This window comes from Sciurus carolinensis, chromosome 5, assembly GCF_902686445.1.
Source record: "Sciurus carolinensis chromosome 5, mSciCar1.2, whole genome shotgun sequence".
NCBI lineage: Eukaryota > Metazoa > Chordata > Mammalia > Rodentia > Sciuridae > Sciurus > Sciurus carolinensis.
Genome location: NC_062217.1, coordinates 47,691,317 through 47,710,975, shown reverse-complemented (window position 1 = coordinate 47,710,975; position 19,659 = coordinate 47,691,317). Strand labels below are relative to the sequence as shown.

Below are 19,659 nucleotides of genomic sequence, written 5' to 3'. Positions count from 1 at the left end.
TATGGAGATTCCTCAGAAAGCTTGGAATGGAACCACCATTTGACCCAGCTATCCCACTCCTTGGCCTATACCCAAAGGACTTAAAATCAGCATACTACAGAGATACAGACACATCAATTTTCATTGCTGCTCAATTCACCATAGCCAGATTGTGGAACCAACCTAGATGTCCTTCAATTCATGAATGGATAAAGAAACTGTGGCACATATATACAATGGAATATTACTCAGCCATAAAGAATGATAAAATTATGGCATATGCAGACAAATAGATGAAATTGGAGAATATCATGCTAAGTGAGATAAGCCAATCTCAAAAAATCAAAGGACGAATGATCTCGCTGATAAGTGGATGATGACATATAATGAGGGGTGGGAGGGGTTAGCGTTAGGGTTAGGGTTAGGGTTAGGTTTAGGGTTAAGGAGGGTGGCAAGAATGGAGGAAGGAAGGACTGTATAGAGGGAAAAGAGGGGTGGGAGGGGTGGGGGGAAGGAAAAAAAACAACAGAATGAATCAAACAACATTATCCTATGTAAATTTATGATTACACAAATGGTATGCCTTTACTCCATGTACAAACAGAGAAACAACATGTATCCCATTTGTTTACAATTTAAAAAAAAAAGTATAGGGTAAGCTGGGCGCGCTGGCACATGCCTATAATTCCAACAGTTTGGGAGGCTGAGCTCAAAGCCAGCCTCATCAAAAGTGAGTTGCTAAGCAACTCAGTGAGACCCTGACTCAAAACAAAATATAAAACAGGGTTGGACAAATGGTTCAGTGGTCGAGTACCCCTGAGTTCAATCCCCAGTAGAGGCTGAAGGGCTGGCCTACCCCAGGTCTCCGGGCATCTGAGACTGACATATTTCTGGTTAACAAACCCTACCTAAATATAAGTATTTCCTGCCTTTTGTACCATTCTACCTTCTCTTCTATCATAGAACCTTCTATACCTTTAAGTGCTCTGAAGATGGAGATTTGAAACAGAAAGTTCTCCTCTATCTTCCTCAAAGCTGGCTTTGAAAACAAACCTATTTTATTGCCAACCTGCCTCCAGAGTTTTTTACTGGAGCAATAAGTGGTAAAGTCTTTCCCTTAGTAATAGGTTGAGTTGCCCTTGAAGTAGATGGTGAACCATGACAAACCCTGAAGTATCCAGTAGTAGACTAAAAACATAACTTGCTCATAACAACGCAGATTCATAATAGTAGGTAGGTCTTGAAATGCCTTGCCTAAAGGAAAGGTTGTAGAGTAAGTGTTAAGGCCTCTTTTATTCATTCATTCATTTCTGTGGTACTAGGGACTGAAACCAGGGGCATTCTACCACTGAGCTACATCCCCAGTCCTTCATTCTTAATTTTGAGTCAGGGTCTTGCTGTATTGCTGAGATTGGCCTCAAACTTCTAATCATTCCACCTCGGCCCCCTCAGTCACTGAGATTACAAGTGTGTGCCATCACAATTGGCTTAAGGCTTCTTTTAAATCAAAGAACCTGACCTAAGCTAAAAAATAATTTAGCCCAGGACAAACAGCAACACAACAGTCGGTCACTTTTTGTAAAGTCAGCAATGTATTGAGGCACAGGATGATTTCACAGTACTTTAATATATTTTAAAGTATTTTGGGTTTTTTTGGTCAGAATTTTGATCACAATTTATCCTTTTTTTTCATTTTAATTTTAAGTTCATCGTTAATCATTACTTTTATGAACTGCTTATAACAGAAAAATATTCAATAATATATGGTCTAGGTAAAACCCACTATCTATATCCAACAGTTTGTGAACTACTTAAGTAAATTATGATCAGCTACAAAATGTATGTCCTCGTTTTTGGGGAAAATAACAAACTTGTATATACAAAGCAAAGAATTTGTAAGGACCCACACCAAAGATACATACCAATAATGGGTACTGGGTTTCACTACTGAATTTGATGTTCTTTTGTTCAGGTATATTCTCTAAGTTCTTTATACAATTTCTTATAGGGTAAAAATCAATAAAGAAAACTCAAGCATGATCTTACCACCCAAAGTTTAGGCTTAGTTTGACTTCTGGACCAAGAGTACATGTTCTTGCAATGCCAACCTATTAGTTTTATTAAGTCAAAAGGACAGTACCTGTTTCCTTTAACCACCTCTCTTCTGAACCCCTTACCCTGTTCTTGAGTGATGTTTTATCCTTTGGAAAGAACAAGGCTGTAATGTAGCAGCTACTGTTTGCATCTCCTGTGTGTCTGTTCTTGTCACAAATGTACTTGGGGGCATTGGATGTGTTCATTTATTCTTTTCTTTCTTTCTTTTCTTTTTTCTTTTTTTCTTTTCTTTTTTTTTTTTTTTTTTTGTGCAGTGCTGGGGATTGAACCCAGGGCCTTGTGCTTGTGCGGCAAGTGCTCTAACAACTTAGCTATATCCCCAGACCCTGGATGTGTTCATTTTTTGTAATAAAGTTTTTTAATCAGTCTTCCCAAAAAATAAAAAAATAAAATAAAATAACAAAAACAACAACAAAACAAACAAAACTCCTCAAACTATAAGATTATCCTATTGTTGGATATTTAGGTTGTTTTAACTTTTGCTTTTACAAACAGTATAAGCATTTATAATTGGTCAGAAATGGATTTTAAAATTAAGTGATATATGATTTAAAGGTAGCTTCCTCTTTCTTTTAAAAATTACTAAAACAGCTGGGTGCAGTAATACATGCCTATAATCCCAGTGACTGAAGCTAAGGCAGGAGGATCACAAGTTCAAGGCCAGCCTCAGCAACTTAGTGAGGCCCTAAGCAACTTAATGAGATCCTATCTCAAAATTTTTTAAAAAAGGACCAGGGATGTAGCTCAGTGATAAAGTGCCTCTGGGTTCAATTACTAGTACAAAAAATAAAAATCACTAAAACATCTGAGGTAGGATAGAAAGAATAAGAAATATGTAGAAAGGAGATATAAAAGAGCGTCAAGGAAATAAGATTTCAAATTCAGAAGTTCTGCATAGATTTCCTGACCTGTCACTACTAAACCAGTCTCTCTTCCAGGTCTATTACTCCCCAATAACAAGAACAGACACACAGGAGACACAGACAATAGTTGCTACATTGAGGTCTTGTTCTTTAGATAAAACATCACTTAGAAACAGTAAAGAGAGACGACAAAGGGCTGGGATTGTGGCTTAGCGGCAAAGTGCTTGCCTAGCACACGTCAAGACCTGGGTTCAATCCTCAGAATCACATTAAAAATATATATATATAAGGTAAGGGTATTATGTCTATCTACAAATAAAAAAATATTTAACAAAAGAGATATATTTTGAAAAACCTGTAACTTAGGGGACTTTTCAGCACTATCTACTGATTAGAGCCATGTCAGTCTGAGGATACTAAGACTGACCAGACCACCAGAAACCATCTTGAGATCACCAGACTGACTACATTCCTACCTTCCCATACCCAACGCTCATCAAGTTTCCTTTAAGAGAAATGCCAGAAACCCCAAAACCATATTTCTCACTCTTTAAATGGATTACATTCTCCCTTGACTGTGTATTTTTTGCTTTACAAAAGGCATTTCGCTCTGGAGATCACTTCATTCTCCTTTGAATATGTATCTATTTTCCTAAATAAACCTTTTGCCTACGCCTCTGATGGCACATGGTGAAATTGCCCCCTTTCTTTGGTACTGGGATTGAACCCAGGGGCACTTAACCACTGAGCCACATCCCCATCCCTTTTTTGTATTTTTATTTAGAGACAGGGTCTTACTGAGTTGCTTAGGGCCTTGCTAAGTTGCTGAGGCTGGCTTTGAACTCAAGATCCTCCTGCCTTAGCCCCCTGAGCTGCTGGGATTACAGGCATCCGCACTTGGCTACATGGTGAAATTCTTTTCTGTTATGTAAACCAAGAACCCTGCTGGTCCTGAGTCAAGTTACCCCTTCTTTCTGGGAACTCCTCAGACCCTTCTTTAGACCTCTTCTCCCACAACATAACAAGAATAAGAAACAGAAATACAAATTCCATCTGAAATATAACTATGTGGCATATATAGTCCCCAAACAACAAATAAAGATAGCTAATGGATAGAAGAATGGTAAATGACTTAGCCAAGTGGAGGGAGGTGAACTCTAGCTCCCTGTAAAAGGAGCTGCTGTCCAGAAACCAGTCAATATACTCTAGTGATTTCCAGAAAGGCTCAGGAATTGAGGCACCAGGGATTTCAGAAGTTAGGGCTGAGGCACTGGGAGCTAAAAACAGTCTGTATAACAAGTAGATCTTCAAGTCCTCTCCCTCAATCTGCAGGAGGCAAGAGTAAATAGTCTTTGGAGAATTGAATCAGGGAACTTCCAATCTTGGCAGTAGTACAAATGAGGGCAGATATGGGCATGACACTGAAAACAAGAGAATTAAATAAAAGACTACTCATTGAGCAATGAGAATTGAATCTTACTTTTACGTGTATTCTAAAAGATTCATCTTCTTCTTCTTCTTCTTTTTTTTTTTTTTTTTTTTTTTTGGTACCAGGGATTAAACTCAGGGGCACTCAACCACTGAGTCACATCCCCAGCCCTATTTTGTATTTTATTAGAGACAGGGTCTCACTGAGTTGTTTAGCACCTCACTGTTTCTGAGGTTGGCTTTGAACTTGCAAACGTCCTGCCTCAGCCTCCAGAGCCACTGGAATTACAGGTGTGCACCACCACACACAGCAAGATTCTTTTTAGGAGAAAAAAAACACTACATATGTGTAATTTTTATAAAAAGCAATTTAAAAAGAAAAGAAACGAAAAAGTGAACTTTTTAAAATCTGAAAATGTTAGAAATACAGTCAATGCACCACCTAACAGCATTTTGGTCAATGACAGATTATAAATACTCTGGTTGTCCCATAAAATTATAATGCCTAGTGATATCATAGTCCTCTTAGTTTGCGAACCTCTATAATGTTTGCACAATGACAAAATTGTCTAATGATGCATTTCTTATAATGTATCCCTATTGTCAAGCAATGTATTTAAAATCATATTAAGAACTATAAAACTATCCCACAGTATACCAAAATTATCAATAATCAAAATAATAGCATTAATGCAGCTGAATCTCATGGAGCTAACAGTGGTCAACCTACAAGGTGACAAAAGACCCAAGGAGGTGGTGTACACAAAACTACTGCTGTGTTTCATTTGTACTTGGGTTGGAGCCCCTCTGGTTGCTCACACCTCTCCAGTATACTGAGGCAGCTTCCCTGATAGGTCTGCTCATCATCTGCATCCTTTGAGAGAGACATCTTTTCCACATGAAAGAAGAATATAAACACAATGAGGACCCTGGATCCACATTACCAGTGTTACCTTTAAAGATGTTGTACAAGGAGCCAGGTACTAACATAGGACTACTTCCTTACAAGTGCTAAAGAGTTAAGATGTGAAAAAAGGATAAAATCACAAAAGCAAAGGGACTTGCTTACCTGTGGGGATGTGGACAAGCCTGACAGCACTGTCTGTTGTATTAACATGCTGCCCTCCTGCTCCTTTGGCTCGAAAAGTATCTATTCGCAAATCCCTGGGGTCAACTTTCACATCTACCTAGAAGAAAAAGGTCTAACAAATACATTCTAGATTCCATGAATACATGAATATTAAATTTATTTTTATATTTTTCAAATAAACTGAACTGGTTTGTGTTAAGTCAGAGTCATTAAGCTAAAAGAAGAAATAATTACACCAAGGAAAAAACCACAAGCTCCCTATTTTGATGAAACAATGACAGGATGTTATGAAATCACCAAGTTATATACAATCTTTCAAAAATTTCATTCTCTAACATCCTATAGTTATATTATATAGAACATACAAAGTGTATATAAAAGGTACACATATTTTGTTAATTCAAAATCATCATTTATGGATCCCTATTTGTAAATATACCTTGCTTATTAAAATTTATTTGCATCCCCCAAGTCAATACCAATAACACTTTTACAGTCCTTTGCAGACATGCACAGGGCACTGAAAAAATCGAGTTGCTCTATATTCTCACATTTTCAGCTATGGTCAGACAAGATGACATTCTACCTTCTTGTTTCAGTTCTCAGAGATGACCAGAACACAGACAGGGTGGGGACAGGGAAGTGTGGTGCAAGAAGTTTTGAATCTGAGGCCAGTTAAATGGGGTTTGTTTTGTTTTGTTTTTACTTAAACCAGGGTCTTACTGTGTTGCCTAGTCTGGTCTTGAACTCCTGGGCTCAAGTGATCCTCCTGCTTCAGCCCCCTAGGTAATCAGAGCTATAAGCACTCACCATGGTACCTTGCTAGGACAGGGTTTAAATCCCAGCTCTAGTATCTGGAGAAGCCAGGATAAGCCTCAGACAAGTCACTTAGACTCATCAGCCTCCTTTTCTCTTTTGTAAAAGAAAGAAAATAGAATCTAACACTATGGGTTGTTTTTAGGATTTAAGATTATAATTTAGCACATACTGAACCATTGCTCCTAAAATTAATTTGGAAATTCTTGAACCATTGTTCCTCAGTGGCTCAGTATTTGCTAAATGTTTGCTGGAACTTTACTGAGCTCACTACTGCAAAAAATGATTGGTGTGTGTGTGTGCACATGCGCACACACACCAATGGGTTGAAAAGTTGCCCCAGAAAAAAAAGTTGATGTTTTTAACTCATGGAACCTAATTTGAAAAAGGTCTTGGCAGATGTAATTAAGATGAGGTTATACTGAATTATCCAAATACTCCCCAAATACAATGTCAAGCATCTTTACAAGAGAAAACTACCGGAGAGCGATCATGTGAATTCAAACTATAGAGTTGTATAGCTTCAAGTCAAAGAACACCTGAAGCCACCTGCAGCTGGAGGAGCAGGGGAGAACTCCCCCAGAGCCTCAGAGAAAGCCTGGCTCTGCTGTCACCTTCATTTTAGAATTCTGGCCCCTACAGCTGAAAGGGAATAAATTATTGTTGTGTTAAGTCACCCAAGTTCGTGGTAATTTCTTAGAGTAGCCTTTGTAAATGTGTATGTGTGCATATATATGTTTGTGTATTTAAAACAGATACGCTGTTACAGTTTGAATCTTGAATGTCCCCTAAAGACCCATGTGTTAAAGGCATGGTCCCCAGCCTGCATCCTTCTTGGAAGTGGTGGAATCTTTACAGGAGAGGGCCTAGTGGTAGAAGTTAGGTCACTGGGGGCATGCCCATGAAGTGGGTATTGGAACTCTGATCCCTTCTTCTGTCTTTGTTTCCTAGCTGCCATGAGATAAGTAGCTTTGTTCCACCACACATTCCCCACCATGATATTATGGCTTACCATAGACCCAAAGGCAATAGGACCAATTGACTATGGACTAGGAGCTCTAAACTGTGAGTAAAAATAAACCTTTACTTCTTATAAGCTGATAATCTCAGTAACCTGTCACAGTAACAGAAAGCTGAATAATACATGCTGTTTTTAGGGGAAAGCCAACACTGTGTTCTATATTCACTAGTATGAGTGACAGACAGCAAGTGTAAGTTCTCTTTGAAAAGTAAACTAATAAAGTTGCTTGTTCATTTTATGTTCCTCTAAAATGAGGACTACACATGAAGAAAAAGATTATACAGCTTTTGTTAACACATACTAGCACAGGGGTTGTGGTTCAGTGGTAGAGCGCTTGCCTAGCATGTGGGAGACACCGTATTCGATTCTCAGAACCACAAAAAAATAAATAAAACCAAGATATTATGTCCATCTACAGCTAAAAATATACTAGTAAAAGCTACCTTAAAATTCAATAAACACTAAAAAGATTATTTCTCCATTTCTTGTGGTTACAGTATAATTAGTTATATTGTTATATAATTAACATGTGGATGTTATATATCATATTCTTCAAATGTTATAGAAACCTAATGACTCTTGGGGAATTCTGAACACAAAAACAATGACTTAAAAACATACTAAGAATTTTTAAATTTAAGTAAGAGAATATGACCACATTTAGAAAAGTGACGTACACCAAATGAGTTTAGTATTCAAGACATGATGGGCAGATAAGAATGGGTGAAAGAAATAAAAATGGTAGAAAAATGATTCTAGGTTTTGATTTTTGAACCATGTAAATGCTTACATATACCAAAAATAAAATTAAACAAAAGAGGAAACAAAAATCAAATCCTAAAATTAAATACAAACAGAAACAAAAGAACCAAAATATTTACCATAACAACTACATAGAAAAAAACTGTGATGGTCTTTGAAGATAGTTTTCTGACTACACGTTCTTGGTGAGATACAGTCTAAGGACAAAAATCTTAAACATTACTCAGGAGTTTACTATTAGTAATGCTGGTATTATAATTTTGAAACTTTAAAAATATTGTATAATAAAGCAAATAATTAAACAAAGTACATAAAGATCTTTTATTCTTAAATGGAAATATAAATACAAAATATAATAAGCAAGGGGGAAAATGTTAATTTTATTAATGAATTATTAAATTAATTAATTTTATTAGTAAATGTAATGTTAAATTTGAATTGGTAGTATGAAACTTACTTTAAAATATATTTCTTAGTTCTGTCCACTGGAATTCTAGAAGTTGGAATGCTCTAGTAATAATGAGCACAACAAGTACCCAAATACTGCTTCTGGGGTACATTCCCCAATAAAAAGGACAGGCTAACTTCAGGTCTGAGACAGGACAGTACTGGAACTGGTATAACTAACAGTACCAGAAAGCAAGACTGATGGGGTCAATTCCAAAAAAAGACAAAATGGGTATCCTAAAAAGGTTACTACGCACCAAATATAGGATAATATAAACATCAAAAAGAATAATAACAGACTGGATTAAAACATAAATCTATGAATCTATAATGAGGTTAGTTTATAAAACTTGATATCAAGAGTTTGTAATGATCCCTGTGGCTTGGGAGGCTGTAGCAGGAGAATCTAAATTCAAAGCCCGCCTCAGCAACTTAGCAAGGCCCTAAGCAACTTAGCGAGACCCTGTCTCAAAATAAAAAATAAAAAGGGCTGGGGATGTGGCTCAGTGGTTAAGCACCCCTGGGTTCAATCCCTGGTACCAAAAAAAAAAAAAAGAAAAAGAAAACTGTGGATGTAAGATTGCTGAGGACAGGATATATGCACTCTAGAGATTACCTAGTAATTGCAAAGGGGAATGAATATAGACTTTTGCAATGGAGGTATTTTGTGTGGCCACCATCCTAACTAAATGCTCAAACTAAGCTTAACTGAAAGTGGGACAATCTGACATATGTGCCTTCTGATAAGATGCAACACAACTCTAAATGTACCTATGAAATATTCTTGCTCAAAGCCTGTATCCTGAATGTAATGGAACAGAATATTTAGATATTACTTTTAATGTATTAGCAGGGGATAATGAAATAAGTTAAACAGTACCACGAAGAAAAAAATAAGATGAATCCAGAATGAAGAACACTGTATAAGACAAATAGTGTAGACTGTTCAGTAGTTGCAATGTTGAATAACTTGACAGGCCCTTCCAAGTTTTCAAGTGTTCAAAAGCCAATGCTGTTAGAGAAAAAGATGTAAGACTGTTCCAGACTTCAAATGATATAACAACAATTACAATGTGTGAAACACAACTGAATCCTGTTAAAAAAATAGTCACAAAAATACTTCTGTGTTGACTGCAGAAATTATAAAATGGACTAGATTTTAGATAATATTACATAATTGGGTTAGGAGTATAGCTCAGTGGTAGAGTGCTTGCCTAGCATGTGTGAGGCCCTGGGTTTGATCCTGACATGACAATAAATAAATAAATAATAAGCAAACGTAAAAAATAAAAATAAGATTACACAATTATGAGCAATTTTCATAGACGATGATATTGTACTTATATAGGACAATGTCCTCACTCTTGGGAGATAAAAATGGAATATTTGAAGAGTAAATCTTATGGGGTCTGCTATATCTTTTATAATTCACCAAAAAAAGAAATAAAAACATATCTATGGGAGTCAAGCAAATATAACAATTGCTGACTCCAGGTAAAGATCACAAAAGTTTAAAGTTTTTGTTGTGGTAGAAACCCCATGCAGATATTACATTACTGACCCTGAAATATCTGTGGAATTAATTTTTTTCTTAAGATAAAACTTAAGTAACAATATTTAAAAAGCTCTGTGGATACAGTTTTAAAAGAAGTCATTTCTATTTTAAACACAGTATCTTAGTAAGGGATAGCAGAGGCAACTTTACCTGGGGAAAGATTTCCCTTCAGAAACTATGAAATCCAATCAATGTTGGATTTTATAGTTTCTAAACACAAAACCTATTTGCATTAAGTGAGTTTTCAACATATCCTGGTGAGGTTACCTCATCTGGCTGAGGAAGGACAATGACTGACATTGTTCCTGTGTGAATACGCTGCATCCTTGATGACAGGCCCACCTCAGGGATTCGCTGAACTCGGTGAATTCCACCTTCATACTTCAAATGCTTATAGACATTTTCACCAGAAATTCGAGCAGCTGCATGATGTAGTCCACCTAGGAAGAAAAATTCAGAAATATTTACAGATTCTATTTTGAAAGGGATCAGGATCCTAAATGTCCTCAATCTAAGGTCTAAATGTAAGCATAGAACCAGAGATGAGAACACAAAGTAGGTACAAAAGTATATTTTCACAATGTAAATATACCAATTTATAAAAGGAAACACCGAAATACTGTTTATGGTTATCTCTGGGGAATAGAATAACAATAGGTTTATATTTACTTTTCATATTTTTTGTTTGTAAATATTCTATAAGAAACAAGTTTTACTTTTATGATTAAAAAAATACTATTGGAAAAAAGTACTGAGACACTTTCTACATTGAATTAGCTTATGTTGTCTTAGGCTAATATGATGCCACATGTAAAAGAATACCCAATAATTTTGCGATGTTGAATGATTTGATAGGCCCTTCCAAGTTTTCAAGAATTTAATGAAAGTCAGCTCTAGCTTACTTGTGGAGTGGGAAGAATGTCACACACACACAAAAATCTTAATGCCTAGGTTTAGCTTCCGTGTATGTGTGTGTGTGTGTTATCATGGATTGAATGTGGGGCACTCTATCACTGATCCCCAGTTCTTTGATTTTATTTGGAGACTGGGTCTCACTAAGTTGCCCAGGTTGGACTCACCTGTGATCCTCCTGCTTTAGTCTTCCGAGTAGCTGGAATTATGGGTAAGTCACAGCACCCACTTGATCTAGGCTTCACTTCTTTTTATCTAACATGCTTTTTAAAAATCTTTTTTATGATACAATATTATTCAGATACAGAAAATCATAAGACTCAATATATGGCTTAATGACAACCACCTGGGTCAAGAAGAACTTTACTGGTTTCACCATGTTATAGTTTGGATCTGGAATATCCCCTGAAGGCTCCTATGTTCAAGGTTTGGTCCCCAACATAGTAATGTTTACAGGTGGGGTTTTGGAGCAGTGATTGGATCATGAGGGCTCTAACCTCATCAATGGACTAATCCATTGACAGATTCACAATTAAATGAACTATTGGGAGGTAGTGGAAACTAGGAAGTAGGGCCTAATTGGATGAAGCTGGTCACTATGGGCATGCTCTGGAAAGGTATATCTTGTTGCCCTAGCCCCTTCTTGGCTCTTTCTGTTTCCTGGCCACCATGAGGTAAGCAGCTCTATTCTACCACCTGCTCCCTGCCATGATGTTCTGCCTCCTAAAGGTTCAAGCAAAAGAGTCAAGTGACCATGTACTAAAACCTCTGAAACTGTATGCCAAAATATCTTTCCTCCTCATTTTTCTTAGGTATTTGGTCAGTAAAAAAAAGCTTACATGCCCAATAAGAACTCCTAAAACTCAACTTCCCTTGTGAATAACCACCATCTTATCTGTTATTATAATTATATAGCCTAAATGTGCATTCCTAGGTACTCAATCTGTCCACTTAAAAAAAAAAAAAAATGAGCCTGGCATGGTGGTGCACACCTATAATCTCAGCGACTGGGAAGCTTGAGGCAAGAGGATTGCAAGTTCAAAGCCAGCCTCAGTAAGGCCCTAAGCAACTCAGCGAGATCCTGTCTCAAAAAAGATAAAAAATTAAAAAGGGTTGGGGATGTGGCTCAGTGGTTAAATACCCCTGGGTTCAATCCCTGGTACCAATAATAATAATAATTTTTTTAAAAAATTGAGGATCTATATAGGTCAGTGGTAAATCTGATATTAGCATACACAAAGATCTGGATTCAATCCCCAGAACAAAAAAAAAAAAGAGAGAGAGAGTCTGTAAGTCTCTTAATCCATGTTTATCATTCAATTAACTTTAAAGAGAGATTTATTTTGGCTTCTGGTTTTAGTCCAAGGTTGGCAGGCTCCATTGCTTTGGGCTTTAGACAAGGTAGAAAATCAAGGTAGCAGGAGTGTGTGGTGGAATAAAGTGGCTCACTTCAAGTCAAACAGGAGAAGGGAGTGTCTGGGGACAAGACGTACCTTTCTAGGAGTTATCTTCAGTGACCTAGTTTTTCCAACAAGGCTGCATCTCCTCAAGTTTCGACCACCTCCCAACAGCGCCACCAGCTGGTCACTAAGACTTTAACAACACTTGAGCCTTTGGGGGACCAAACTATGACAAAAAACTTGGGCTGCTGGTCTATAGAATTTCCAACAGCCTGGTTTTGCAGATTGCAAACACTTGGTGCAATTTAACTATTCTGCTGACCCCTGTATTGGCTGCAATTTGGTAGCTGGGTCCAGACACTAGATTGACATCAGCTTGAGCCCCTTGTCAAGATTATAGAAGATATGTAATGTTCTTTTTATGGTCTTTTGATGTGATGCTTAATGCATCATGGGGTTATAAAATAATCTTTATCATCTATTTCTTATTTTTTAATTAAAAAGCATATCTATAGAGAGGGAACTATTTCTTTTTGTCCACTATTTGATTACTCAGTGATACAACTATATATGACAGTCAAGATAAAATGCTTATCCTGTCCCTTTACCAGTTTTACCAATATACCAATGTTTTCCTGCATTACAATGAATTGGAATCTTCTATCCTCTGAATATGATCAATTATTTTTTAAAATATCATCATGTACTCAAAGAGCACAAACTCATCTAGCATGTTTAAATCAATTGCAATTATTATTATTGAAGTTCAGTTTGTCCCATCATTGGCCAATGGAAGCCTCTATAGGTCTACTTTTTCATTCCTTTGTCATTACCCTTGCTAAAGTGTAACAGGATACTCCAGGATTATCTCAAAATTTCTTAACCCAAGAAAATCACTTTTACATTTGGGGGTTTTGTAGAGATACCTTGTACTAGTGTTAGTGTGAATGCCATTTTGGTATTCTTGGTTTTGCTATTGAGTTGTTCTGTGTTTAAGTAGAGATTCAGAAAGACTGAAAACTATGTTGCTGTGGCTGAAGCCATCTTCCTAATAAGCTTCTAATAAGGACATAGTACTATGAAGTCAAATCTAACCCACCTGTTTCCAGAGTCAGTTACATCAGACAAAAATTGGGTATAGTTTTAGATTATCCTTACAAATGCCTTAAGAAGGTATCAAAGAGTGACATACTGTCTATTAATAAGTTCAACATAGCTGGTCTTCCTCCAGCAATGGATTAAATTACTATTAATCTTGAGTACCACAAAAAGTTGACATGCACTTAGGGAACAGACAGTATGGAAAATTTAATTGTTCAACAATCATATTCAGTGTTTTAAGACAGTTACAGTACCAAAGACACCCAGGAACTGAAACAGTAGAGCCACAACAAATTTAATTTTTTATGTTTGTGAAACTGGGATTGAATCCAGCAAAGGGCTCATGCTAGGCAAGTGCCCTACTACTAAACTTCATTCTCAGTCCTCCTCATGCTTTACTTTTAAAATTATTCTTCCCATCCCTTTACTTCATGTTGAATGCCAATATTTGAATTTATATAAGCTGAAAAGGAGAAGGTTACAACTTCCCTATACAAATTAATAGATCCAGTGTTAGGCTGCCTAAGTTCAAATTCGAACTGTGTGCCCACGTGCAAGCTACTTAACTTGTTAAGGTACTGGTTTCCTTAATTGTAAAGAATAATATATAACTAAACCAGAGCGCTGCATTCAGCTATTCATGCTGAAGACTATGTAAGCAGTGTCTCAAGGAATACACAGGCATATGACATACCCTTAAATTTGACATACTATTCAAGGTCTTTTTTGGGGGGCAGGGGAAAAAAGACAAACATACATGGAACATTTAGTATGATGCTGACATTTAGCTACAGACAAGTATCAGTATTAACTAGAACTACATCACAAGCTCTCCTGGACCAGTATGGTATCTTGTGGAAAGGAAAGGCTATCAAACTAAATTGCTTGTAGGGTTGGAGAGTTGACACACTCTTGAGGGAGGGCAGTGAAGGTGTATTGCAGGACTTGCCATACAAAAGTTAACTGCTTCTGGTGGTCCTTATTGACAGAGATAAAAAGGCATTTGCCAGATCAATATATTATTAAGAGGTACCAGGGGATGTGTGAATTTGCTTAAACAATGAAACCACATTTGGTATAGCAGCTGCAATTGGAGCCATGACCTGGTTAAGCTTTGATAATCTACTATTACTCCCTAAAACCCAACTGTTCTCTATACAGGTCAAATAGGAGAGATGAATAGTACTTGATGGTGGCACTAATCTCTATGATCCCTCTAGGAATATGCTGCTGTTTTTGGTTTACTATTTTTTTATGTAACAGCAATTATAATGGCTTCCATTAGGCCTTTCTTACCATAAATAGCCTTTGTTACACCAGTTAGGGAACCAGTGTGGGGATTCTGCCAGTTGTTGAGTAGTTCATTCCAATTATGAATTCTGCAACTGGGAAATAACCAGAGGATGGGTTTGGGAACCCACTGGGCCCAATGTGAGATGGACCTAAAGTAAAACTCATTTACTGATCACCTGACCTCCATAAGCCCCTACTCTGCCTGGTAGACCACTGTGACATTTTGGATTTCCTTGGATTAATTCAGTTCAGATCCAGTGTCCAGTAGTCCTGGAAGCGTTTATTTCCTTTTCTCCAGTGCACAGTACTGTTAAAATGAGCTAGTTCCCTTTTGGGGAGCAGGAAGAAAACTTAATAGTATAAGTTTTGGCAGTGCACCAGTGTTCCTCCTTCAAGGGGATCCATCCTCCTCTTCATTCAAAGAGTTTTGGGTCTCTAAACTGGTACAAGTCTGGGAACTGACTGAAGGACTGTGAATCTCTGCATTTATGATTTGGTTAGACTTTTCTTCACATGACCCAGAACTTTTGTATTACACAGAACACATAAGAATTCATAGACTTCCTATTATTTAACTTGCAGGAATACTATGACCAATGCCATAAGTCTGTGAGAGTCGAACTGTTCTGACTGCTGCATTGAATCTGTTGTCCAATAACTATACCCACCTTGCCTTTAGGTTAGTGACATTATTTGGTCCCTGCTACCCTGGATTCAATTACTCCCACTGCATATAGGTTTCCAAATTCAAGGACCCAAGTTCCCACTATAAGGTGTGGCCTATAAAGAGTAATCAGTAGGCTCTTTGCTAGGGTTCCCTTCACAATTTTATTTCTTACAGTCATAGTAAAAGGTATGTCTCTTGGAGACAAAAGATTAATCACAACACCACTTCAAGTGGCCTCTCCCTGAATTCAACTAATGAGTAGATAATAACAAAACAAAATTATAAACATTAATCTGTTGGGGGGTAGAGAAGATAATATAATACATTTCATGAAATCCCTTTAACTTGGAAAACATTTCGATTCATTAGATACTAGGTGTGTAGAATAACAGAGTCAGGCATATACTACATACCAAGAGTCATTTCCTTTCACAACTTCAGTTAATCATTTAGACTACTGATATAATGGTTAAGTATTGTTTCTATTGTACCCAAAGTAAAGTAAAATAATTACGACTCTTAAGAGTTAATATATGAATTTTACAATAAATCTTTTCTTTTCAACCTCAGAATCTCTGAGGATGCCTCCAAGTTCCTATTTTGATTAAACATTAAAAAAAGAAAAAAAAGAATATATGATTTAACATACATGTTTTGTAAGGTATCTTTTCTCTATTTCCTACCCACATCTTTTTTCTTCTCCTGATTATAATATCAATTTTAAAATTATTTTACAATTTCAATGAATATAAGTTTATTCTTAGTCTTTATTTTAAAGAAATTCAAGTGAAATATTTAGAGTAATGTTTTTTTAAAAAGAGCTTTTAGTTTTTGAAATATCTTTTTTTACTTTGCCAATGAATCAGTGTTTTCCAACCATGGTTTAAACTATTCTACATACATGGAACAGAATCTTTCTTTCTGTTGCTAGATTCATCTCCCTTTCATTCTTGAAAATTCTATTCAAAACACACATCTCAGAGGTCACTGATGACACTTCCCACCATCTTCTCTTTAGAATGCTGCTGCCTATGATTATCTCTTTCAAACTTTCTGCTCTTTCCTCCATAATGCTATACTGTCCTCATCCTTTTCCTGTGTATCTGACCGCTCTATTTCTTTTACCTACTATTCTCTTTTTCAATGTGGCTATTCCCCAAAGCCTGGTGCCCTAAATGTTCCCTCTCTATAGATTCTCCCTCACTTATTCTCTTAGAATTAGACATATACTCTGTGCTAATAACTATCAAATATGTCTCCTGAATTCTGTTCTCACAATAGCTCTGTATACAATTTAGCATTTACTGGATATTTCTAAATGGATGCTATATTCAAAACTTAATTCAAAAACCACTCATCAGTGACTAGGGAATGTAGTTCAGTGGTAGAAAACTTGTCGAGCATCTGCAAACCCTGGGTTCAATCCCCAGAACCAAAACAATAACCACCACAAGAAGAAAAACCATTCAACATTATTCTTCCAGAATGGGTTCTTGTTATCTATCTTCAACTTCATTCAGTAGAATGAACATAATCTCCCCAGCTAAAAAGATTAGAATCCCTGTGGCTCATCTCTATCAGAGGAGAATAATGGGCTGTAGTGTGGTTCCAGAGCAGAAAGACCTGAATTTAATCCCAGTATTACCTTTACTTATTGTGTGATCCTGGATTATTTACTTACTCTCCAAACCCACATCTTCATCTGTAAAATGAGATTAATAATATCTATCCCACAGATTGTGAGGATCAGAGTGGTGAGGTTTTACACACAGGACGTGCTAGATGAGTAAAAGCCCTTCTTGTATCCAGTTAGTTACCAAATTGCCTAAGTATCCCTACTCTTAATTCTAACTCTTAGTAGTGTCTGGATTACTTTGCAAGCTGCCTTAAATGTAGCCTCTTCAATCCATTCTTCAAACTCTTGTCAAAAGAATCTTCTCCAAATTTGTATTTTATCAAACCATATTCATATTGATTCTTTTTTGTTTGTTTTTTGTTTATTGGTACTGGGGATTGAACTCAGGACCTTGTGCATGCTGGGCAAGTACTCTATCACTGAGCCACCTCCCCTACCTCCCTATCTTTTTTTATTTTTATTTTGAGAAAGGGTCTTGCTAAGCTGACCAGACTGGCCTCAAAATTGTGATTCTCCTGCCTTAGGCTCCCAAGTAGCTGGGATTACAGGTGTGTGCCACCCACCTGTTTCAGACTGATTCTTCAACAGCTCCTTATTCCCTGTCAATCAAGGCTTGTTCAGCTTTTGAGGCTATCAAAACCCATCTACTCAAATCCATTTCAGCTATTACATCTCATTAAATATGCTGCCAGTAAACTGGCCTCCTCATTGTCCTACCCACAAACCAAAGTCTTTCCTACCACCATGCTGTTGCTCAGGCAGGTCATTCTTTCTGCTATTGGTATTTCCCTTTCCCAACCTCTGGTTGTATTTAAAATCTATACCAAGTACAACTTACTTATGTGTAGTACTTGGATTTCATTTCCCTCTACTTTTTAAATTAAATTAATACTCTTTCCCTACTTTGAGTCTGTGGTTTAGTACTGATAATCTTTCCGTCTACTATGGTATAGCACCATGTAACCAAGAATGCAAAAATATTCAGATGGACTAAAACAGAAAAGAGTATTAGATATTCTAAGTTAACATATTTGAATATTTGAAGTGTAAGGTCTTGTACTGTTATGGTTCATCATGTTGTATAATTTTTATTAGCCCAATTACAATGGAAGTTTCTTAAAAATAAAGACAAATGACTTTTTCTGCACTCCCATAAAATTCTAACACATCATTAGACAGTCTATATTGATAAGATTTTCTGATCTTATTATGTAATTGACAAAACTCTTTTAGAGTAAAACTTTAGTATGTTTTTAGTTTGAACAGGTTTAGTACATGCCTGTCATCCCAGCTATTCAGGAGGCTGAGGCAACAGGATCACAAATTTGAGGGTAGCCTGGGCAACTTAGGTAGGCACTGTTTCTAAATAAATAGGACTGGGAATGAAGTTCAGTGGTAGAGTACTAACAGAAAGCAATGATTTTAAGGCAACGTAGATATCTATTTTGCCCAGGAAAATTTTCTTTAATATTCTTTCTCAGAAGGATGCTTCATCCTTTCTGCTCTCTTCTCCCATTTAAGAACTCTTCTCTACTCTACTGTTGTAAATCCGTGTCATAGTATTTAATAAATAACAGATCACATGTTTTTTAAAATGGGGTAACATGGTTCTAATCAATATCAGATGTAATATAATTTTCAGCATCTTCATGATTACAATTTTGAAAAATCTTCAAATATGCCTACCATAATCTGCTGGTGTATAATTCAGAAGTTCAAATTTCCAGTGTTTATAGTGTGAATAGTTCTGGTACATGTCAAATATTTCTCGGGTAAATTGTTGGCAGATATCACCTACAAGAAAACACAAAAAAACATTTAGTCAGCACAAAGTTTTTGAAGAGAACTATCCTTAGGTAAGAGTCCCTTAGGAAATGAGGAGTAACTACTTCCAAAGATAAAACACATTTAATGAACTTTAAATGTTACAGTGTTATCAAATCAAGGTAAACTTCAAGCGTTTTTTAGGTCATTTATAATAACATTATTTTACTGACCTCCAGTAGTTCTTCCAGATGTAACCTCTAAAATAACATCATTTTGGTCATATTTCTCTTTTGGCACGAGACTCTGAAAAAGCTGGAAAAGATTTTCCTCGGTATATTATTATTAGTTGAACTTAGATAAAAGCCCTTAAATCTTTAAAAAAATCCATAAGTAATAAAATTATATAGCATCCCCAGGAGGTTAGTTCTAAAATGGGATAATGAGTAAATCTAATTAGACTAAAACAGGTGATCAGTTCATGCTAACAATGAAGTTACTTGTCCAGATATTCTGCAATGCTATCAGATTAATTTTCTAGAAGGTAGAAGTTTAGATCAAAGACCAGAGTGTTCCATTCAATTTTCTTCAGATTTTGCCTCTAATTATTAGTTCTGAACAGTAGCTTCTTTCATCTAATGAATAAAACAAGGTTTTCAAAGTTTTCATTTGGGATAAATACATATATATGATTGCATATTCTCCCCTGCTGTGTCAGTGGACACCATGTCATGCCTTGCCTTCTCAGTGAGGACACTCTTTAAATACTAGGTTGAAGAATCCTGAGATAAAACTCAAAAGAGTTTCTAA

General features: G+C 36.4%; 1 protein-coding gene across 10 annotated transcripts in view; it reads right to left on the bottom strand.

Moving 5' to 3' along the window:
* Positions 1–19,659, bottom strand: part of Mtrf1 (mitochondrial translation release factor 1) — a 49,669-nt gene that overhangs the window by 24,706 nt on the left and 5,304 nt on the right. For 9 of the 10 annotated variants that reach the window (XM_047554172.1, XM_047554165.1, XM_047554167.1 and 6 more), the window contains 4 exons: positions 19,083–19,164; positions 18,772–18,879; positions 10,344–10,516; positions 5,455–5,572 (listed from right to left, as the gene is read on the bottom strand). In XM_047554172.1, coding sequence (XP_047410128.1) covers positions 5,455–5,572; positions 10,344–10,516; positions 18,772–18,879; positions 19,083–19,164 — 481 coding nt within the window. The remainder of the gene's footprint in view (positions 1–5,454; positions 5,573–10,343; positions 10,517–18,771; positions 18,880–19,082; positions 19,165–19,659) is intronic. The other variant, XM_047554173.1, reaches the window with a different exon arrangement.